At 44.1% G+C, this 24,034-nt stretch overlaps 1 protein-coding gene across 1 annotated transcript in view; it reads left to right on the top strand.

Annotated features, from left to right (window-relative positions):
* The window catches only part of DYRK1A (dual specificity tyrosine phosphorylation regulated kinase 1A), a 71,114-nt gene that overhangs the window by 5,393 nt on the left and 41,687 nt on the right, over nucleotides 1–24,034 (top strand). The window contains exon 2 of the mRNA XM_082278542.1: nucleotides 18,562–18,640. Within this exon, the coding sequence (XP_082134668.1) occupies nucleotides 18,631–18,640 (10 nt within the window). The 5' untranslated portion in view covers nucleotides 18,562–18,630. The remainder of the gene's footprint in view (nucleotides 1–18,561; nucleotides 18,641–24,034) is intronic.

Here is a 24,034-nt window from a genome sequence, read left to right as displayed (position 1 = left end):
GGAAAAGGAGCATTCCTGCAAATGCTGGATGTGTGTGTGATTGCACCTATGGATCTCTGTCTTCCCAATAAAATCAGATTTTTCATGGAATCACAGAATGGTTTGGGCTGGAAGGGACCTGAAAGCCCATCCACTGCCAGCCCTGCCATGGGCAGGGACACCTTCCACTGTTCCAGGCTGCTCCAAGCCCCAATGTCCAGCCTGGCCTTGGGCACTGCCAGGGATCCAGGGGCAGCCCCAGCTGCTCTGGGCACCCTGTGCCAGGGCCTGCCCACCCTGCCAGGGAACAATTCCTGCCCAATCTCCCATCCAGCCCTGCCCTCTGGCACTGGGAAGCCATTCCCTGGCTCCTGGCCCTCCATGCCTTGGGAATTGTCTCTCTCCAGCTTTCCTGCAGCTCCTTCAGGCCCTGCAAGGCCACCCTGAGCTCAGCCCAAAGCTTCTCCTCTCCAGGCTGAACAATCCCAGCTCTCGCAGCCTTTCCTCCCAGCAGAGCTGCTCCATCCCTCTGCTCATCCTGCTGCCTCCTCTGGCCTCTCTCCAGCAGCTCCACGGCCTCCCTGTGCTGGTCCCAGGGCTGGGGCAGCTCTGCAGGTGGGCTCTCACCTGGGCACAGGGGCAGAATCCCAATCCCTTCCCTGCTGCCCAGGCTGTGGGATCAGCCCAGGGCATGGGGGGTTCTGGGCTAAGAACACACACTGAGCTTCTCACCAACCAACATCCCCAGTCCTCCTTTCCACGGCTGCTCTCCATCCATTCCCCTCCCAGCATGGTTTGTGCTTGGGATTCCCCATCCCAGGTGCAGGACCTTGGCTCTTGGCCTTGCTGAACTCCATGAGGTTCTCACAGCCCCACCTCTCCAGCCTGTCCAGGTCCCTCCCTCTGGATGCCATCCCTCCTCTCCAGGGTGTGTCTACTCCACACAGCTCCGTGTCTTGTCACTTGTTGAGGGTGTCCTTGGTCCTCTTGTCCCTGTCACTGGCAGGGTTTTTTAAACTTTTGCTGAAGTCAAGCTCTAACCAAAGGCTACAGACTTTCCCAGCTCTTTGCCCCAAAATGAGAGGCAGCAGTAGGTGCAATGCTGGGGTAGCAGTAACTACCCTGCAACTACCCAGTTACTACAACTTCACTTGGAATGACTCTTGTAGCTCCTCAGACTTTCTGTGGTGGTTTATTATTTTTAATAAGCTTAGTATATATTTATTAATTATAAAGTTTAATTATAAACTTAATTATAGAGCTTAATTTTGAAGTGAATTGATGTCTTTTGTGAACTATCTCTACTAGAGACAGCATCGCAAATGAGTCAGTTGAAGTCTGAGTGAAGACTGTAAAATACTGTGTTATACAGGTGAAGTTTTTATACAATTAAGAATTGCTTGGGTTTGTGTTGTATTAATCAGTGACCTTTCTTGGGATTTGATTTCCGTTTTGGTTTGTATTTGCAGCACAGAGTAAGTATTCTTTCTGTGTCAGATTTCCTGATGTGGAGATCCCTGTCCATTCCTCACATGCTCCTCTACGGCATTTCTGGTGCAGCTTTGAGGAAATCCGTGTGTTTGTGGTTTGGGTTTTCTTCTGGTAAATAAAAAGGTTGTGAGTTATGGTAATTATTGTAATTTGATAGTCTGCTGTACAAAAACTTAATGATAGAAGGTCTAAAACCTCATGATCTGGAGGTGTGAATGGAAATCATCTCTCTGGTGTGGTCCTTCAGGAAGGTTGATCTTTTGTCCTAGTAGGGTTGGTCTGGGGATGTTCTCAGCTGAGTGTTTTCCACAGCACATGGCCACGATTGCAGTGCAGTGTCCACGTGAGCCTTACAGTCTTTGACCCATCACAACATTCATTTATGTATCTCTGTGGAGTTAAATTAGCCAGAGTCATGTTCACAGCATGGACATTTTAAAACTTTATGAGCTCTGTGTTGAAACCTTGAGAAATCCAGTAGCACAGGTGGAGACAGATGGAGCACAGGCTCTGCACTGCCTTCCTTGGTGCTCGTTGACAACTCTGACTGCTTTGGGTCTCATTCTGGAGTCAACAGGTCTTTGCTTCATGTGATGGGCACCAGAAACTTAATGGAATGCTTTTCTCCTGTGAGGAACTCTTAGAATTGGACACAGATTTCCAGAAGTGGGTTTGAAGGTTCTACTCAGTGCCCATTTACTTGATTACTGCCACACAGTAAACCAAAAACCAAGCTTTTGCTAGAATATTTCCATTTAATTTATTGCAGAAGCCAATAAAGCAAGGAAAACCAGTTGGCCAAGCTGTGGTGTTATCAAGTTCTCTCTTCTGAAACCTGGTTTAAAAACCCCACTTTTTTCTCTTCCTGTTATGCAAAGAAAGAGTTGTGTAACTATTGTATAATGGTTGTATTACACCTGCATAAAGCAAGTATTTAATTCTAGTTTTCTGCTGGATGTTCTTAATCAGCACCCAGTTATTTCAAGAAATGAGAAAACAAGTTCTGCTTACAGTTCACAAGGTTCCAGTGTTGCATCTTGGAATCACCCCTCCTGCAAAACTTACAAAAATGCCACTTCAATTGTACGGATTTATTTTAAAATCTGTTTCAGTTTAGCTGCTGTTATAATGAAGTGAAATCTAAAAGATGGAGTGCCACAGGCCCACTGAGCCCTGTGTTTTGTGTGTGGAGGGAGGAATGTCCATATGTGACAAAGTGACATTTTTCCAAGGTCTCCTGACGTGCTGCCAGCACACACGTGGTGCTCTGGTTTGGAAACACGGGAGGTGAGCAGTGACCTCTGAGCAGGCTGGGCCCTCATCTGTGTGGGGACAGGCTGGCAGGGGCAGGGTGTGGGGCTGCGATTCCACTGCACAAAACCGAACCTCTGTCCGCTCTAAAAGTTTATTGAAACAAATTTCAAAGAAGGACCACATTGGAGTCGTTCATGTCATTAAGTCTCCTCTTGGTACAGAGAAGTTCATGGTAGGCTTACATTCTGAGGCACAGAAGGTTTTGGGTCTTGGGGTGGTTCTTTTGGGTTATTTTTCCTTTCTTTTATTCCCCCCTTTCTGTCCAATGTAATAACTTCTAGCTCTTATTTTTTTATTTTTTTTAAATCAGGAGCATGTTCTGATTGAGATCAGTAAATAATTTTTTGTGTGTGTGACAAAGATTTCCTCAGCTTACTGTCCTTTAATGTGTATTTCTAAAGTCTGCTAAGAGAGAGGAGGGACTTAACTGACCTTCCTTATGTCATTCCTCATTTTTAAAATATTTATCGCTCTCTTTTTTCTACCTCAGAAGTATAATCCTAGGCCTGCGGAGTATAACCCAGTATTTTGTAATAGTGTTGGCCTCACTCCTTTGTTAAGATTTTGGGTCTTGTAGTTCCTACCTAATTTTATTGAAATGTGAGAATATGTGATTATTTCCATACAAGAGTCTGAATATGGGATGAAGAATTTAATGTTCAGACTTCCATATTTGAAAAAAGGTCCCTTGATATTTTCTGATAGTTTTCTTTAACTGCTTTGCTGTTATTTTCTTCCTCTGGACCGCTGCTACTTTAAAAAACAAATCTTAATTTGCATCTTTGCATGATTTTTGTTTGCATAAAACAAAAGAATCTGAGGGCTGTGGTTTGAGGTGAGGCTGAAGCTGAAGATACATTTTTAGCAATCACCCAGTGGGCCCAGAATGCAATTTCTAAGTTTCATGTTAGTCATTATGTGTGTTCTGAAACCTCTGAACCCCCTACTTGACAGTGCCAAATACATAAACTTCCTTGATGTATTTGAGAAAACCGGTATGGATTATATTTCATAGGTTGGAAGCATGGTCTTCCTTCCAACATTTCAGTCATCTCTGTGGAGTTACACTTGACTTTATTAATTTATTTCCATAAAAAATCCCAAACTAAGTCAAGCACTCAAGAACCGACAAAAATGGGAGAATTATCTCTTGCTTTTGTTGGTCTGAATCATCTTTTATCCTGTAGTAAATATATAAATTTAATTTTTTTAGGTTAGTAATTGCTTGCTGTCCAGACCCCCCACTTGGTTTTAGGTGTGGGAGTTTTCTCATACTGCATTTTAGTATCTGAATCAAGTAAAATCTAATGGATTTTTCCAGCATCCCATGGAAGAGTAAAGTTTTTCAGTGATTGGAATCTAACATACAGAAAACCCCCATCCACCCAAACTTTCTGTATCCTATTGACAGCCTGACCTAAGGCACTGAGCTCCTGTTCTTTAGGGTGAAGAGAAGGGATTCAGGGATTTTTGGCATTTTGTAGAGCTTCATGTGCTTTCCATGCAGACAGCATGAGATAAAGAACTCCCTGAGCTGCTCTCCAGCAAGGGAGTGAAAGCCAAAAGGTGAAGTGAGTGTCCAAAGTCACCTGGTGAGTGTCCAGAGTCACTGGGTGACAGCCCAAAGTCACTGGGTGACAGCCCAAAGTCAGCGGGTGACGCAGCGGGCGGAGTTGAGCTGAAGGGTTTCCGTGTCTGATGCTTTAATAGCAGGATGCTCTTTGCATTTGCAGTTTCATTTGCCTGGAGTTTGTATTCCGAGTGCTTTGTAACTTGGAGAAGCAGCCTCTTAAGGTTGGAGAGTGACTCAGCACATCCACATAGAGGTCTGCTCAAGGAACTTAGGATTTGGTTGGAAATTTGGGGGAATTAGACTTTGAACTCGTTTCTCCCAAACAGAGTTTGTATCAAAAAAATGCTGATTTTTATTTTGCAGTCTCTTTTCCCATTTGATCTGCATACCTCAATTTTGGGAAAAGTGATGGGGTATTTCAGTAAATAGTATCATTTTGGGGATAGTGGTATTGACTGGACAGCTTGTTTTCTGTGTGCTCTCCTCCTGGTGCACATGAGAAGCATCTGTGCAATGAATAAACATGAATGTGAGTGGAAATGACATTTATACAACTTCTTTCATAAGGAAGGAGGCATTTATGGGATTTGCCCACTTTCTGTGATTGAAATATGGAATCATGGAATGGTTTGGATTGGAAGGGACTTTAAAGATTGTGTCATTCCAACCCCCTGCCATGGCAGGGACACCTTCCCCTATCCCAGGTTGTTCCATGCCCCATCCAACCTGGCCTTGGACACTTCCAGGGATGAGACAGCCACAGCTCCATGTTGTCAGTCCAGAATCTCCAACCTTTCTGGCAGGGCTGAGTTCTGAGCCTTAGGGAGTGACCAGTTTGGGGAACAAAGGATTACCTGGGCCAGTGTCCACAGGGTGTGTGATCCATCCACGCTTCTCTGTGCTTGAGTTTGCTTGGATTTTAGAGGGAAAAATGGTTAAATGTCTTAAATAAAACTTTTACAATAATAACGTGTTCTAGTTTCAGCTGACCAAACTTGTGACAGAGCCCTGAGACACTGCTGTAGTGCTGGCAGTGGAGGGAAGCAAAGTGACTGGAGCTGGGAAATAGAGATTGGAACTGCGGGTCTTCTGCTGCTACACCCTCTTAAATTTGGGGGAAATTTGAGAAGACTTCATTATCTCTTTTTCACCCAGATCAGTTCAGTCTTCTAGAATGAGATAAGGCCATAGGCTGGTACATCATTCCAGTGCTGAGAGGCTGCTGAAGGGCAGCCCAGCAAGAACAGGATATTCAGAGAAAAACACAAGGATCATTGGTTTTCTGCCCCTTTTTCCTTCCACCCACCCAGATCTATCCATGTTTTTCTGGGGCTGGTGAAAATGACCTTGCTCTCCCCAAATCTGTACCTATGCCCGACTTCAAATAATTGATACAATAGAAGCATATAGATGAAAAGAAAGAACTGGTTTTGTATTTCATCTACTAGTGTGGGGCATGGGAACTTGATGATGTTCTGCATGTGTTGCAAGTGTTGGCAAACCAATGGGAAGTTCCTGCACAGGGTGTAGATCATGGAAGCACTTGGAGGGAAATTGTTGGAAGAGTTGTTCCGAGGCAGAGTGCAACCAGGAGTTCTTTGAAGGCAGTGACCCCTTGAGCAGCTCCCCTTCCCTCCCTTCGGGCTGCCTGTTCCCACCTGCTTTGTGTTGGCACAGCTGTTTGTAAGCCCAACCAGTGAATCAGGCTTGCAGAGTGAGTTGGCTGAAATACATAATTTTATATTTTTACCAGTGGGGTGTGTGCGGGGGCGGGGAATCGGGTTACGCTGCAGCGGCTCGGGTCCCAGAGCCGGCACACGGGCTCATGGAATGGGCTGTGTGGGTGGACAGGAGCAGAGGCAGGGCTTGGTTAACTGGTCCTGACACCACTGTCACTTAATGGGAAACATCATTCGCAGGAATTCTTGCCCCCCCCTCCTGTAGTAAATCATCTTTCTGTCAGTCTCTCTCCCCTCCTCGCTCTGCCTCTCTGACTTTCTGCTGTCTCAAACTTCTGAGCTCTCCGCTCGGCATTCCCACTCGGATGCTGCCCTGCGTGTGCGCTCCCAGCACGAGCTACCACAGCTGTAACTTGGGAATGAGTTCTGGCTCCAGCTCTCCTCCTTGCTCCTGATGCTTCTTTCTCTCTTTTCCCTTGTGCTTGTCATCGAGTTCTTCCTCTCCTTTTAAAAAATTTTCTAACTTCTGCTTGTGCCCTTTTTCTCCCAGGTCACTTCCAGCACCTCTCTTATTGTCACTTGCTCAGTTGCTTGTTCTTTCTCCTTTCTCTTCCCCAGTAGGAAAACCCCATTTTAAACACTAAAACCTCTTAAGAACCCTCAAGTTTTTCATTTCCTGTGCATTCCCCCCCAAACATTACCACAGACTAATGCAACATACAGGTTTCTTCTCCGTCTGATTCACTTTTGAATTTTCACTTCAATTCTGTGTTGCCTTAAGATAGCACAAAATATGTGCTGTTCCCTTTTGGACAAACTGAAAGATGAATTGAAGTTCCCAAAGTTAACTTCTAATAAAAGGTATTTTCACTGTCTGTATGAGCTGTGAGCAGAACCTACTGATACCGGATGCTGAACTGTGGAGTGAAGATGCTTCGTTTTGTTCTTCCTGCTCTACAAAGGAGACATTAAAAAATGTTTCTATCCCACACAGCCACCAGCTGGGCCAGTTACATTAAAAACCAACCCAAACTCTTTTGGAAATTCCATGCTTGCTTGTCCTCTTAAATAAGTGACCAGTTTCACATCTGTGTATTCAGATACCCAATATTTTAGCCCAAATTATTTCAATATTGTTGATAATTATTTACCTGTTAGTTGGGAAAGTAGACAGAAGTGCTCATGCTTTAATATCCGAATCCATCCATTTAATATCCATCCATATTTTAACAATCCAAAGTGACTTCAAATAAAAATGTGGAAGATTAGGCAATACACTTACTCTTTATAGCAGGAAAAAAGCAACAAATCTTCTCTGCTCATCCCCTTTGCTTCTCTGAGTCTTTGGGTGGACTGAGGGCAGGAGCTCTGGAAAATACCCAGCAAGACCTGCTTTCTCCATGCCAGATGGGATTGGCAACATCTTTGGAATTCTTATATGATAACATAAGTGAGAGTGTGGATTACGATGGTTGTCTGTGGAGATGTTCAGTGGTTCCCTCTTAGTCAGTAAATAAAAGTCTTACTCATAAATGCTGTATCTCTGGTGACTTGCAGCTTGTCTCATTATTTTCTTTCTTAATCCCTTTGAGTCTTTTCCCAGTGAACTCTGTCCATCCTTGTTGGTTTCTGTGTGGCTTTTTCGTGGCTAAAGACTTTTGTCTTGTGCTGAACAACGTGGCACTGCTCAGCTCTATGAGTAGCTGAGGTTCCTTAGGCACAGAATTCTGTAGCTGCTTTGGTGTTTGGTGCTTGTCTTTCCCCCTCCCATCCCCTTCTTTGGCATACCATTGCACTTTTCCTAAAGCCAAATTTCTCTTTTCCCAAAGTTGCTTTGAGTTGACTGAACAAAAAAGGGCAAGTTCTAGGCCTTGGCTGCTGGATCAGAGAATCACAGAATCATTTGGAAAATAGTTGGGGAAGCCCTCCAGTATCACAGAGTCCAACCTGTGCCCGATGCCCACCTTGTCCCCAGCCCAGAGCACTGAGTGCCACATCCGGGCCTTCCTTGGACACCTCCAGGGATGGGCACTCCAAACCTCCCTGGGCAGCCCATGGAATGTGTTAGAGCACACTTAGGACCCTCTTGTTGAGCTATTTCACAACATGGGAACAGGAGCAGAACTATATCAAAAGTTCCTTTTTTACAGCAGTCTTTCCTAAAAAGCACAGCATATCATTCCATGGAATACATTGGTTCAGTATCATTAGTACAAAAGTAAAGAAAAAACCTACTGGAAAAGTGGCTTTGTTTTGGAGTCTTTCCATCCATCCCAAGCTATTCTTGGGAGTGTGAACTTCAGTGGGATACTAAAGTTTTTCTTGCCTTTTTATTTCCTGGATACCTTGGACGTGGGGATCCTGAGTACCCTTTGGAGGACCATAAGGTCAGCATTTAAAAGCCTTTTTTTTTTTTTTTAATTTGTCCTCATTTCCTTCCTGCAACCTGCCTTATTAAAACCATTTTAGGAATTTTTATCAGGGAAAAAAATGCTACAGGAAACCAAACTTCTCTGGTAAGGCCCTTATCAACTTCTGATGCCGGCAAAGATACTGTTATTTAATAAAAATTGTATAGCCTTACCATGACCTAAATACTTAAATGGATAATTTTGTCAAAGATTTAGTGCAGTGTCTACTTCTTGAGCAAATGAGAAGTATCTTGGAGAGCATCAGACTGATTAGTGTCAACTCCATATCGGGATGCTGGAATTGCTGAAGTTCACGTAAACTTGTCCCAAAGGTTTTTCAATTTCTCCTCATAAAAGTCGAGTTAGACCAAATGAACCTGAGAGGCCTCTGGTAGAGAGACTTTTCCTGGGCTTTTATCTCACTGAGAGATGTCTCTTAGACTTTTATCTTACAGTTGCCATCAGGGAATATTCAAAAGTGAATTCCATGCTTCTCCATAGTGCCTGTACTCAAAAAGGGATTCAAGCCAATGTTATCCCAAATTTACATGCTGAGCTTGGACTGCACATCCAGAACCTCTCCACTCTGGATTGAGTCACCTCACGGCAGGGTAGCTCCAACCTCTTGTTGGATTCCTGAAGCTCAGAAAGTCATTGTTTTCCATATTAATAAGCAGGAAATAATAAACTTCTGGGGATGATTGGCAGTCAGTTCACTTGAAAGAATGTCATGGCTTTTTGGTCACTGAAGTCTTTATAAATGATACATTCTTTTTTGGGAGGTATCCATACATGGACGAAGGCTTGATGAGGAATTCCTGGATGAAATTCTAAAGACTTTGGGTACATATCAGATTATGATGAGGACATTCTGGGCTTATTTTTTTTAACATTAAAGACAACGGCTTTATCTAGGAGAACAAATATTCTGGAGTCCCCAGTGAGTTACCAGTAACTGTATTTTTGGGGGTGAATGTTTGATGAAATCTCTATTTGGTGTGATGATAAATCTACCAGGAAAGCTCTTGCTGCTTGATCTGCACCCAGTGTCTGTATTGGCTTTTCTCCCTTGCATCCACGTGCTTTTATCACTTGGATAGGATGCCTGAATTATTCTTATGGATTATAATACCATGTAAAACAGAGGAATTTGCAGCTTATTACCTCCCCCTGCCTATATCTCAGTATACCTTGTGATATACCAAGATTTGCTTTAATATTATGCTTAACAGCAGGGATGGAGGCTGAAAAGAGAATGCAACAAGACCTTGGAATTCTGAGTCTGAAAAAGGTGTTTTGACTCCATCCCCAGCTGATATGAAAATTTCCTGAAGTTCGTTAGTTTATCTCCTTCTTCAGTGAGAGTTTTCTAGGTCAGCGGTTCCTTAACCGGGGAATAAGGCCATGGCAAATGCGCTGCAGATGGAACGTAAACCCATCCTGAATTATGGGAAGTTAAAAAATATTATCCTAGGGATGATTCATATCTAGTGAAAACTGTTTGGAGCTGACAAGGATATGTATTCTGAGACATGGAAGGGCTTGGAGTGAACAGTGTGAGGAAAATGTGGGAGCTTTATTTATTCATGTCTTTCATGTATGGTGAATCTCCCCCTCTGCTCTCGTAAGATCCCACCTGGAATGCTGCTTCCAGCTCCAGGGCCCCCAGCATCAGGGGGTGGAGCTGCTGGAACGAGTCCAGAGGAGGGACATAAAGATGGTCCGAGCCCCTCTGCTCTGGGGACAGGCTGGGAGAGCTGGGGGTGTTCACCTGGAGAAGAGAAGGCTCCGGGGAGACCTCAGAGCCCCTTCCAGGGCCTAAAGGGGCTCCAGGAGAGCTGGAGAGGGGCTTGGGACAAGAGATGGAGGGCCAGGAGCCAGGGAATGGCTTCCCAGTGCCAGAGGGCAGGGCTGGATGGGAGATTGGGCAGGAATTGTTCCCTGGGAGAGTGGGCAGGCCCTGGCACAGGGTGCCCAGAGCAGCTGGGGCTGCCCCTGGATCCCTGGCAGTGCCCAAGGCCAGGCTGGACATTGGGGCAGCCTGGCACAGTGGGAGGTGTCCCTGCCCATGGCAGGGGTGGCACTGGATGAGCTTTCAGGTCCCTTGGAACCCAAGAATTCCAGGAGTGTCAGTCAGGCTGGGGCTGTGGAGCTGTGCAGAGTCAGCACAAAAGTAACCAAACAGGAGTGAGCGTTTCTGTGCTGCTGAACTGCGGCCGTGACTCACGGCCGGGGCAGGTGCCAGATGTGGCGCAAGACCTGGGCTGGGGACAGGGAGGGCTCTGGGAACACTGCGGCCAAATCAGCATCACTTTGGCTTTTGGGGCACTTCAGCCTAAAAATTCCCATTTTAATGAAATAATCCCGTTTATTCCCACGGATTTGAATGCATCTGATTGTCTTGGAGCCTGAACCTGACCGCTGTCAGTTTTCAAAGCGAATGAATTTCATTGGAACTGCTGTTTTAAAAGGTGTTGAGCAAGGATTTTAAACCTAGTGCTTCTATCCTGACATGCCTGGAGAAAGCTGGAGCTGGTGTGGTGTTTTCCAAGTTCAAAGGAACTGCAAGAGCAGTTGTGAGAGGACCCAGCTATGTCTGTCCAGTCTAAATCTGAATAATGAAAGGCAAAGGTTGTGGCATTGCACTTGTCAATGGGAGCTGTCAGAAGGGTGTAACTTAAACAGCAGTTCCTGGTGGTTTTGAAAAGGTCCAAAAGTCCTTACAGATGCTCACAAACCAATAAATGGCTAAGAAAAGCCACTAACCCAAAACCTTACAAATTAGCATCATTTCTGTACAGAGTCAGCCAGCAGTTAACACCTTGGTGTGTTTGGTTTTGTGTGTTTGGTTATTTTATTGTGGTTTTTGTTTTTGTTTTGGGTTGGGTTTTTTTGTGTTCTTTTTTTTAATTTGGGAGACTAAATCTGTGCCTATCTCCATGTATTAAAATATTTTGGAAGCCTTCAAGATTAAAGGTACTGCTTTATCAGGGCAACAAACATCTACATTGTTATACTTGAAATATGAAACTAAATCTTTGAGAGCAACACCAGAACTGTCTGCTGCCAAAATTCAGCTGGAGCAGTAGTTTTATTTCATTTAATCATGGGATAGCAGCCGCACAGAATCTTCCTAAATACATAAAGTATTTCTGTTTGTTGTGGTCTGAGTAAGGTTGATTTTGATTTTTCCAGCTCTAGTCCTGAAGGAAGAAGTTCAGGTTGCTGCACCTGAGCCAGGCCACTGAGAAACAGAGCCCAGTTTGTAAATAAAGAACACAACCAAGAGTGGAAGTTGTAGTTAGTGACCACTCAATTGGAAGAATAATAACCTGTAGTAAAATCAAGGTTGTAATAAAAATCTGTAAATTGAGTGGTTTGGCCACGTTCTGTGGAAACTTGAGGCAGCTTTAGGTGTTCCTGTAATTCTTCTTCCTTTATGGCTCAGAAATTCAGGGAGAAGTAGGAAGGTTGTGCTCCCCTGAGACTTCTGGGTCTGAAGTTCTGAAATGATGAATGCAATTCTATAGTAGGACATGTTTGGCTTTGCATTTCTCAAGTTCTTTTCCCAACCACAAGGAACAGAAACAGTTTTTGTACATGAAATTATCAGCCTTGTTGAGGACATCTGTAGGAAAAAAATACCTGCAGAAAAATCTCAGCTCTGAAAAACATTTCATATCGTGCTGGATAAACTAATTTACATCATGTATGTTCCACTTTGGAATATGACTTCATTCCCATGTTCTGATGTTGCAGAGGATGGGCAATTCCAGCTGTACCATCTTTTCCTTTTGTTTGGTTGAGGGAGGGGAATGCAAATCCAGTGGTTTGACTTTTGTCTGACACCATTAAGTGGGTGGAAAAAAGAGCCACTCCCTCCTCTAATTGGAGGTTCCTTATAAGGTCAGTGGACTGAAAATATTTGAAGTTTGTGCTGCTAAAATTAATATTTGTAGTCATTAAGTAAGTAAAGCATCACATGCAAATTATCTAAAAAATCTCAAGTATTTCAGCCTTTATTGCGGGGCTTTTCTTCCCTCCTTTCCCCCCTCACTGTGTCAGTTAAATTCTTCCTAAAACCACAGGCTTTATTCTGGGGTTCACATGAATTAATGAATATTTTAAAAAACAAATCCTGACTTCTCTGGCTGGATGGGTCAGTTATAAATTTGACATTTCAGTTTCTGCAGGCACCTGGAAGCAGTACACATTTAGAAGGGATGCACTTCACAAATAGATTGTAAAAAATTGTGTATTATAAAAAAATGGTGTGTTAATAGATCAGGTATTTCAGAGACTCAAATTGCACTCCCAAGTCTGCCTGAATTAGTACTGGTGTGACACCACTGGTCTATGGGTGATAAAATCACACTTAGATGTATTTTAGGTGCATTTGAGGGTTTTTTGACACCACTACTGGCCTGACCAGCCCCGTTTTGTCCCAGCTGTTTGTTCCTGCTGCTGCACATCTGCAGCAGCCCAGCTCAGAGGACTGGAAGGGGATTAATAACAGTGGCCTTGGTTTTTACCCCCAGTGCAGTTTGCTGCGTGCCCCAGCCCCATTCCAGCAGCAGCAGTGGGAAGGGCAGAGGCTGCTTCACTTCTGCTGCTGCTGGAAAGAAATTCCTGCTCTGCTGCAACTGCAGTTCTGCCTGTGCCAGGTCTGAAATTGGGTGAGAAACTCTGTGATTTCAGGAAAGCTGCTTCCACAAGCTTTCACACCTCGAGGATGGCTTCTTGCATCACGTGGTGTAAATTTAGCTTAAGAGTGAAGCCAGTCATTCACAGCATCTTCTCTTCAGAGGAACAAGTGCTTTTTGGAACTCTGAAAATCACTTGCAGCACACAGAAAATAATGGTTGGGCATGTTTTGGTTGAGCTGTGCTTGGTTCACAAGCACCTCATAAGTCCTGATGTGGAAAGTCACGTTGCAGCTCCTCAGGAGGATGAGGGCTGTGTTGGGGAAGTCTGCTAGAAACTCAGTTTTGCTTGTTGGTGAATTTTCCCCAGTGATGTATGAAAATACCCAATTCCCAAATTTTTAACGTTCTCTTTCCATGTTTAAGAAGGAAAAACGTGCACCCCACGCATGAGGGTGAACTGCCATCAGAAGGTGACTCTGCTCATGGTTCTGTAGAATACACAAAGTCACCTGAAAAGAGGTATTTTATTTTTACTGAATTATGAGCTTTAAAATCTTGCCCAGAGAAGCTGTGGCTGCCCTGTCCCTGGAAGTGTCCCAGGCCAGGCTGGACGGGACTTGGAGCAACCTGGGATAGTGGAAGGTGTCACTGTCCATGGATGATCTTTAAGGTCCCTTCCATGCCAAACCATTCCATGATTCCCTGATTGTGCAGTTTTAACGTAGTTGCTGTTTCAGTGAAAACGTTCAGCTAATAAGCGTTCCACAATCCCATAGAACTTAAACCTGCAGAAGGGAATCTGTGACTTCTTTGGGAACAGGACAGCTGTGATGCTGATGGCAAATTAATTACCTGTGTTTTAGTGCTCAATATATTTGCTGTGGGGCACACAGGAATCTGCAGGTGCCCAGAAAGGGGAAGGGACATATTGGCTTTTCATGCTGGAATCATAATCTGCTCTTAATTTTCTCCTGTGATTTTGCAGGTGAACCTGAGTCGTTGTACAAAGCAGAACTCAGTACCAACTTGTCCATCTTTTTTTTCCTTTTCGTTCTCGTGAATTATTCCATAGATAGATCATCCCATATGTTGGTCACAAGGAGAACAGCAGCACTGAATTCGTGTGTGTTTAGCTCTCAGATCTGTGTTAATTTGGACATTAAACACATGGGATTTCCCTGGTAACAATGCACATTGCATGTGCTGGGTGCTGGGAAAACAATGATTCTGGAATTCCTCAGCTTTGTCCCTCTGGGAAGCTGTCAATCACCGAGCACCCGGTAAGATTTATTCATCTAATTCCAGTTGGGTTGATTGTACTTCACATTTCACTGTGCAGTATTTGAAACAAAACACCAAATCCTGGTGTGTTTGAGGAATCCTTTGCTCAGTTTGTCTGACATCAAACCTCATCACTGGTTGCCTCTGCATAGTTCAGATGTCTAAATCCATTATATTCCAGTATGCTAATAACCCCAATTTCATGGTGGATACCTCAGGATAATTCTCTTACTAAATAAATTTAAAAAAAATTCGGTTTCTAAGTAAGTATTTATATTTTATGTTGCTAGCAACAGGCCTGCCTGTGTTCACCGAAGGTCAGTGACCTGAATTATGTTCAGCTCTGCCAGCAGTGTGTGTAGCCATGAGAAATGCAGGGGTTTCTCTGTATTCCACGAGTATGACTTTAAAAATTACAAAATAATCTTTTCACAGAGGAAAAACTTGAATCTGGCTTTGCAGAAACATTCCATGTTGAATCTTACAATACAGTGATCCCGAATAAGGAAAACAAATTCCTCTATGAAGTGTTTTAATTAGTAAAATGTAAAAAGTAAACCCCTCCCCATCAGGCTTCTCTTTTAATTAAATTTTCATGTTAATAATGGTTTTTGCACTTTAACTTTTAGGGGTTTAGAAGTCTGATTGCTCTGAACCCAACTTTGATCTGCAGTGGACCTATTGACGTGAGTTGGGTATTGAGTGTTTTGAAGGAAGGGATGGATACTCCTATGGAATACAGGGAATAAAGCTTGAATTCTCAAAGAGGCCAGCAGGGAAACCAGGCTTGGGGTGTGAGGAAAAGTCAGAGACGTGACGAAGTTTTGTTATTCGGTGTCACCATCTTCATAACATTGTGGATATAACCTGGAATAGAACGTGCTCAGCATCCTCTGTGTATCTGACTAAGCCTTGTGTAACTCCACTCCGGAATTGCTCATGAGCAGGGAGTGGCTCTGGATAGGGGATCCCATTCCCTGTGTTTGAGGAGATCAGAGGAGCCTCGTTTGGCTAGGGAAGAGGAAGAGTAGAAAGCAACAGTGATTGAAAGAGGAAACAAAAGCACGAGGTAAAGTTTAGCACAGTTGATTTCTAAGAACTGCTCTCTTTGTTTAAATAAAAGACTTCAGCTTTTATTCTTCTCTTTGCTCTACTACTTTCAATAATTTGCTTTTTAACACCTTTCCTGTCATCTGCTCCTTCCTCTCCTCCTTTATTTCCAATTCACTTCTGTTCTATACTGCTAAGTAGATCAAACTGGGTTCTTGAAGCCCAGTAAATGTTATTACTGAGGGGATTCTTCTCATAATGATCTTACAGACTGTATGATGAGTAGGATTTGCTCTTGCCTCCTCTTATCATCAATTTATTATCTAAACCAGGAAGCCTTTGTACAGGCTGGCTGAAGGGCCTTTTGGTTTAAGAACTTGGCAATGCAGACACAGCAAAGACATTCAGTGACTGAGTTTAAGGTGCTGCCCCTGCAGTCATTTGGTGCAATTTGGTTGTATCTATTTAAAAAAAACCCCAAATCGTTACCCTTTTGTGTTGTGTGTCTGTGACACTGATGCTGTCCCAGGGACTCACCAGCTTTGGGCTCTGCTAAGGTTTTAACCCCCTCCTTGGAAAACAGGGCTGCACCTGCTTTTCCACTCTGGAATTCCACATGAGTTCTCCAGTTCTCCAGGATGGGCTGATTGTTGGAGAGTTGGAAGGAGACTGAAATTGGGGTGGATCTGTGTTCCTGGTTAGCTCTGGAATGCACAGATGTGTTGATTCCTGGTAATAACCTGTTAATGACTTTCTCACATCAGCAGCTCTTTGTAGTGTTGGTAGCTCTTAAAGTGTCTTCTAAATTCTACAATAGCTCAGGGCTCTGTGGGTACCGCTCCAGCTCTTTGGGAGCTGACCAATCCCATTGTGGAATGGGCAGGAGGCAGTGTTTGAACACTCCACGATATTTTGGCTGAAAATTGCTCAAACTCTGGTGATAGTTTGAATTAAGCTGGTTTGGTATTGAAACTGGTCTTGCACTGGTGGCACTGGGAGGGGATCAGGCTGTGGTTGAGCTGCAGGGTGGTAAAGAAGAGAGAGTGATGCCTTCAGTCCTTGAGCTGCTGCTGGCAAAAGCTTCCTGTAATCCTGGTGTAAACCCAGAGGTGCTGCAGTTAAAAGGAATAAAAGGATATTGGCCAGAGAGAGATTTCAGAAATAGAACTGAGGTTCTGTAGCCTTAGGGCACCTGTGTGGGATGGACAGGCCTGGTGCCCCGGGACTTGGAGCTGCTGGAGAGAGGCCAGAGGAGGCAGCAGGATGAGCAGAGGGATGGAGCAGCTCTGCTGGGAGGAAAGGCTGCGAGAGCTGGGATTGTTCAGCCTGGAGAGGAGAAGCTTTGGGCTGAGCTCAGGGTGGCCTTGCAGGGCCTGAAGGAGCTGCAGGAAAGCTGGAGAGAGACAATTCCCAAGGCATGGAGAGCCAGGAGCCAGGGAATGGCTTCCCAGTGCCAGAGGGCAGGGCTGGATGGGAGATTGGGCAGGAATTGTTCCCTGGCAGGGTGGGCAGGCCCTGGCACAGGGTGCCCAGAGCAGCTGGGGCTGCCCCTGGATCCCTGGCAGTGCCCAAGGCCAGGCTGGACATTGGGGCTTGGAGCAGCCTGGCACAGTGGGAGGTGTCCCTGCCCATGGCAGGGGTTGGAATGGGATGAGCTTTCAGGTCCCTCCCCACCCAAACCACTCTGGGATTCTCTTGTTTGTTTGTTTAAGTAGGAGTTTGCTCTTCCTTTCTTTTTTCTTGTTGAGTCCCAGGGCTGCCTGTGCTGGGTCAGTGGGGCTCAGCTCAGGGTGGGAGGTGTTCACTCAGCACCTGGACCAGACCGAGCCTTTCACCCAAACTGAAGTGATTTAGGCACGAGAGTGCCCAGCTTGTAGGACTTGGTGTAGCTTCAGCAGTGCTCATGGCAGCTGTGCACGTGGCAGTGACATTCCAGGGCTCTGTGGAACTGCGGCCATAAAAAGGCTGTGGATTCAAGATACGGGATGGCCACTTTGAGGGGTTTCCCCCTTTTTTTTTGGAGGCACAACAGCAAGAATTCACCTGCTCCTAAAACACCGACACTACCACTGCAACACCTGCTCCTACATGGATCCAAAAAGTTGCTCCTTGTCTTCCTGCCCCCTTCCCTTTGGTGTGTTTGACATTTGAGTGGCACAGGGACAAGCCCAGCGTGGTGGCAGGAGGGCAGGCTGGGCCCAGGGTGGGCTGGGCAGGGTTTGAACTCTCATTGTCGGGGGGAAATGGAGCGAACGGCGCCGGTTGCTGCTCAGATCGCAGGGTCTGAGTGCATTTTAGACTGCTCACACTTGCCTGAAGTTACATATTTCAGGAGGTGTTTAAATAATAATAACTCTCCAATTCCAGCTGGTCAGTAATTTGCAGAGTTCTCTAAAATTCTCAGTAATTCTAAGTGGGTTTGATATTTCCATAGGTTGTAGAGTACCAATGATTGTTTGTTGGAGAACAAGTGAAAAACAAATGCTTGAGAAATACTTTGACCAGTCTTAGTTGCTGGATGTTGTGTTTTGGGTTTTAATTCTATTTTTTTTTGTTCATAATCCTACTGTTCTTCTTAACTTCTCTTGGAGTTTTCTTCCTAGAAACTCCTGTCTTTATATCTCTCTGTCTTATGGAAAGTATAATTTTATTTTTCTGAGCATATTTTAATTTTTTGCAGCAAGGTGAACCTAATTCAATTTCATCGGGCTATGAGGAGAAATGAACTTTAACATTTAGGAATTTATATATGTTTATAGTTCTGTAGCTTGTTGATAGGGGAAAATCCCACAAGTTCAGTTGTGTTTTAGAAATACTGCCTGGAATTTCTGTAAAAATCCACACATTTAAGGGCCTGGCAAAGATGGGTAACTGTCAATTTTTTGGGATGACCTTAATTTTCAGAACTATTCAATGCCCAGTTGAAATTTAAGTTAATCCTTGACATTTTGACACTTAGAAAGTTTTTCTAAAACCAGGTATCAGTGGAAGATAAGTCTTTGTAATGCCTGTCTCTGCTTTTCCTGTTGGAAAACTTCAGTTTCTGTTTGGATTTCCTTGGTTTAGCTCGGGGTTGAACTGAGCAGTTGTGGCTGCAGTTTAAGAAGTTTATTCTTATTTTACTTTTCCTTTTTCAGTGTTGTTTGCTGCTGGACTCCCCCTGTCCCCACAACCCCGCAGGATGATATGAGACTTGAAAGAAGACGATGCATACAGGTGATTTTATATTTAGGATTTTTACAATGAAAAATTGTGTATATTCTTGATGTGCTTTTTGTTGCTGTTCCATTGTCTGTCCCCCTCAAATGATGTTGTTCCAACTTAGCAGAATATTTAAGAACCTGCAGAATTCTGAAATCCTTCTTTGCCCTTTGAAAACTCTTCCGCAGCTTGGAAAACTCTCCTTCTTCCAGGAAGAAAATGGTTTTCCTGAATGGAAATATTGTTTTCAAAGTTTTCATGGGAATGCTTTTAAAGGTGCCAATTTAATGGACTGATTGATATTTTAGGAAGTTCTTCCATTTTTTGGCTAATCAAAAATCCTGGAAGTGCCAAATGTATTTGCAGATTGAATAGCTGATTTTTAGTTTTGTTGGAAATAGAGTTCATATTTTGACATAGAAAATCATGAGCAGTAGAAATAGAATAAAACTGAGCTTGTCCAAGAGGGTTGGTCTAATTTTTTATACCCAAATGCCCTTATTTTAGCAGTTTTGGGGCCTGTAAAGGTGTAGTAGATGCAAACCAGATCTTTGGTTTGCTTTTTCAGCTTTAAACCCCAGGAATCCTTGGGGCTGGAAAAAAAAAGTCTGGGTAGATTTCCGTGTGCATCCAGCTCATCTCCTGATTGACAGTTTTCAGTTGCATCAGCTGTTCATGCATAAACAGCTTTGGAGGGTATATTTACATGGAGCCTTTGGATTAGGACCAAGATGCTGGAAGTGGAGATTTCATTCCGTGAAAACCAAACATCGTTCATTCCACTCCGATGTTTGTGAGTCGTGTGCTGAAAGCTCAAGTCAAAGTGGGTCCAAAGAATTCTAAAATTAGGTTGGGCAAAGAAGAGGAGAAGGGAAAACTACTCCAAAGGGATATTTCATTGGTTTTAAATATCTACATCTAGAGGAACGGCATTAGAAGTCTCAAAATTGATGTCCCATCAGATTCGGGGAGCTCTGTCTAGTAGGCAGTGACAGATTAAAATAGAACTTAAATATTGAGAAAATGTTTTGAAAGCTTTAAAAATATTCATCCCACAACTGAAAGGAGAGATGATGTTATGGAATAGTACCTTATGTATGACAGTGTTTGGGAGAATTCAGTTTCGTATTGCAATACATTAATCTGATTTAAAACTTCCAACTTAAGCACTTTCAGTTTTGGTCAGAATTCCTGATGATGTTGAGCTTGTAGGATTAGGAGCTTGCAGAATAGAAATGGATACAAGATTTTGAAATTTAAGTGGTAATTCTGTCTTCTGCAGCCCAAATTCTTTATTTACAAGTCCCTTGATAAATACACATCAGAAAACAGGACAAAGACCTTCATGTCCTCTGATGTGTTGGAAGTTAGAAAAGTCAGATTTATTTGCCTTTTCTTTTTATTAGGAGATAGGAGAGCCAGGCTTGGTGTGCTGAGGTTCTGAGCATGAACAAGATTTGCAGGCTTTAAAATGAGAACCTGCCCTGTGATTATTTTGTGGTGCAGTAACAGCCAGAGTCATTTGGTGACTCTGCTGACCTCGATCTCAAGTTCAAAGTAGCTGGGGAGAGCTCAGGCCTGAAACTGAAAGGTTTTGTGGTGCTTGAGGATGGTTCCTTGTACGTTTTCAAGAAGGTTTCTTGAGGGTGATTGATCAAAGGTGCCTGGTAATGTCTAAACTGTCTTTGGTTAAAGGGGGAAAGCTTCTATAGGGCCAACAAATTCTTTGTTACAATGGGCATCACTTCACTGTCGGGGAAGCTGACCTGCTCTAAACCCCTACAATCAACCACAACTGGGGAAACAATCCCCTAAAGAAGTGGATTTTTTCACTTCTTCTACCATGGAATACTTTAATTTTAGATCACCACTTAAGCTGAAAACCCAGGAATGTGTTAAGGTCCACTGCTTTAAAAAAAAAAGTGAAAATTTGAAGAAATGGGGATATTAAATGTTTTTTTGCAATTTGACTCACCAAGAAAACAAACTTGCAGCATGTTTAACTTCTCTTTATGCCGTGTGTAATATGTAGGGCACCCAGCAGAAGGGCACTTTAAGATGCTGTTTGGAGAACCAAAAGATTTTCAATAATTTTATCGATGATCTGGAGCAGGGGATTGAGTGCCCTCTCAGTCAGTTTGTGGGCAACCCCAATTTGGGCAGGAGTGTGGATCTGGAGAGTGGGAAGGTGCTGTAGAGGGATCAGGACAGGCTGGATCCATGGACTGAGGCCAATGGTGTGAGGGCCAACCAGGCCAAGGGCCAGGTCCTGCCCTTGGGTCACAACAACCCCGTGGAGCTCCAGGCTGGGCAGAGGGGCTGGAAAGCTGGGAAAGGCCCTGGGGGTGCTGGTGCCAGCGGCTGGACACGAGCCCAGGGGTGCCCAGGTGGGCAAGGAGGCCACTGGCCCCTGGGCTGGGTCAGGAATTGTGTGTCCAGCAGGAGCAGGGCAGGGATTGTCCCTCTGTGCTGGGCACTGAGAGGCCCCTCGAGGGCTGTGCCCAGTTCTGGCTCCTGCAGGAGAGCCCTGGAGGGGCTGGAGCGTGTCCAGGGCAGGGAAGGGAGCTGGGAAGGGGCTGGAGCCCCAGGAGCGGCTGAGGGAGCTGGGAAAGGGGCTCAGGCTGGAGCAAAGGAGGCTCAGGGGGGACCTTGTGGCTCTGCACAAGTCCCTGACAGGAGGGGGCAGCCGGGGGGGTCGGGCTCTGCTGCCAGGGAACAGGGACAGGAGGAGAGGGAACGGCCTCAGGCTGGGCCAGGGCAGGCTCAGGGTGGACAGCAGCAGGAATTTCCCCATGGAAAGGGAGCTCAGGCCTTGGAAGGGACTTTCCAGGGAAGTGCTGGAATCACCCCCCTGGGGAATGTTCAGAAACCTGTGGATGTGGCAGTTGAGTTCAAGGTTTAGTGATGGACTGGGCAGAGTTGGGTTAATGCTTGGGCTTTTATGGTCTTAGAGATCTTTTCCAGCCTTAGTGATTCTCTGATTCCATGTTTATTTGTGGATTTTTTGGGATCTGTTCTGCTTTTCCCTGAACCACTCTGCAGTAAGCAAAGCTGGGGTTCAGCTCCTTACAGGAAAAGCCAAGTTCGTATTTCAGTCATGTTGTGGCGACACAGGCAATGCCTTAGAATGTGGTTTGTGATAAAAAAGTGTTTTCAGAATGTGAATTTTTCACTTTTTTGTCCTTTGCAAGTCTCTCCAGGACTTTTTGGGAAAGGAAGGAACCAAACAGTTCTGGGTATAGTTAGGCTGGTGGTCAATCATCCTACCCATATTCACTTTTCATGGTGTGGTAGCATCAAATTTGGGGTTGTGCTGGGTTCTTACAAGCAAGGATTCATCTTGGGTTTAAAAGTTGGTGTTTCCAGAGTTACTGCTACACCTTGTCCTGCTCCTGCATAACTCAGTGGTTGGCTGTTCTTTTTTTTCCTCTTTTTAATGGAGATTCCTTATAAAAATCTTCTGGGTTCATAACAGCTTTCTGCTTTTGACTTTTCTAGTTAGCTGGAGCCTGAGGAATATGTGTCTAAAAATACTGAGTTGTCTGATTTTGAAGCTTTTGAAGATCTCAAAGCCTCTTTTTGTAACCTTTGTAAGAAAACAGAGTAACATAATGGTTACAGCAAATTATTCTCATCAACATGGAATTATCTTGGATGCACCAGAGATGTAGAGAACCAAGGAAATGTGATAATGGTGTAGTCAAGTTTGATAAGACATTGGAGGTGCACAAATTGCTCTTAACTTTAAAAAAAAAAAGGTCATTTTTGGAAAAGAAAAAAAGCCACTCCAATACTTCTCGATAAGGATAGTGCAAGAGCAATGAAATAGCCAATTCTCCCACAGATACCTGTCTTCCCCCAGCTGTATTCCTTATTAAAATAGAACAAATCCAGATGAAAGACTTCTGGGAAGTTCCTGGATGGAGTTGAGTTTAGAGCCTGCAAGTGTCCAGGTGTTACTTTTATGGAAGAACAGAATGAAAATGTAGAATTGGGCCATGCCTCTCACATCTCCTATTTCTGATGTTTTAGTTGCTGGTTTCATTGAGCCTGTAGCTATTTTAAAGGATGTTTTTATATGTCAGTAGTAAAAAAAACACAAACCAAAGCAGAAAAACCCCTCTGTTGTTCTGCAGCTAGAACAAAGTGTGTCCATGGTGCTGCTCTGTGTTTGGAGTTCATCTGTGTTACCTGAACTGCTTCAGTCACAGCCACTGGAAGTTTCATCAGGGAAATCCAGAACCTTCCTGGGCCAGCACCATGTCCCTGGATCTTCCTGTGGCAGTGAAGATGCTGTCCCTGGTCCCACGGTGGTGATGGCACGCCTGGAGGTGAAAGTTGGTGGCAGAAAACCAGACCTGGCTTGGGCAGAGAAAACCTCTGCTCCATGTGCTGGGTCCCTACTGGGGCACAGTGTGGCTCCCACTGGTTTTGTTTCCGGTGGGGGACTGGTTCCAGTTGGATTCTGTCCATCTGGATCCTCCCAGGGAGTTTTTGGTGGATATTCAGGTCCTGGCTGAGCAGATCAACACAAGTTTGCCATAAACAGAAGATACCGGGAAAATCATGTCCGAGACAGAGCTGCTCATTAGGAGGGGAAGTTTGAAATACAAGCAGCTAATGAGGGCTTGGATGTTCCCAGGGTTAACCCCTGATTTTCCATGGATAAATCCCTTTGCAGCAGGGGGTGGTGCTGGTTTGCCTGGGAGTTTTTGTGAGAAAGCAGTCGGGAAGGGCAGCGCTCCTCAGACTGAAAGTGGAAGTTCTGCTTTTCAGAGATGGAGTCATTGACCTCAATGAATGATAACCTTGAAGTCAACAGACTAAATTAATGCTCTACTTTCTGGATTTGAGAGCAGGAATGTGAAAACCTGGACAGCTAAAGTTAGATTTGTGCATCCATATTTAAAAAGAAGTTGCCTATTTAAAAGAAAAGGGTTTTTTTTTACCCCTCCTCCAGAATGGCTCAGTACCTGTGATATTGAAAATTGAAGTTTTCAGCCTCAGCCCGCATCTAAGAGGAAACAAAAATCCTGTTCCAGGGTTTTGGCATGGAATTACAGCCTGGTGGAGGATGCTGCTTTCCTTATCCAGGAACAGACCAGAGCATCTAAACCAGAAAATCTTAAGATGCTGCTGTTCTTATATATAGTTTTAATACTCTGGAAAAGTAATTTCTATTCATTTTGCCTCCCAATACATGTGACCCTCTTTAAAAACCTTTTGAGGTAACTTTCAATGAAGTTTTAAGTTGTGAGGAGATTTCTTTATTGCAAGGCTGAAATTTATTTCTGTTGCCGATTTCTAAGAGCAAGGACTCACTTAGGCTTGAGAAAAATTAGGTTTTGAACAAAAATTAAAATTCAGATTAAAAATTGCAATAATAACTATAAAAATTATTTCCTGATT

Source organism: Coloeus monedula (assembly GCF_965178545.1).
Source record: "Coloeus monedula genome assembly, chromosome: 3".
NCBI classification, from domain to species: Eukaryota; Metazoa; Chordata; class Aves; order Passeriformes; family Corvidae; genus Coloeus; species Coloeus monedula.
The sequence above is the reverse complement of the archived record's forward strand: the minus strand, read 5'-3'. Positions and strand labels throughout refer to the sequence as shown.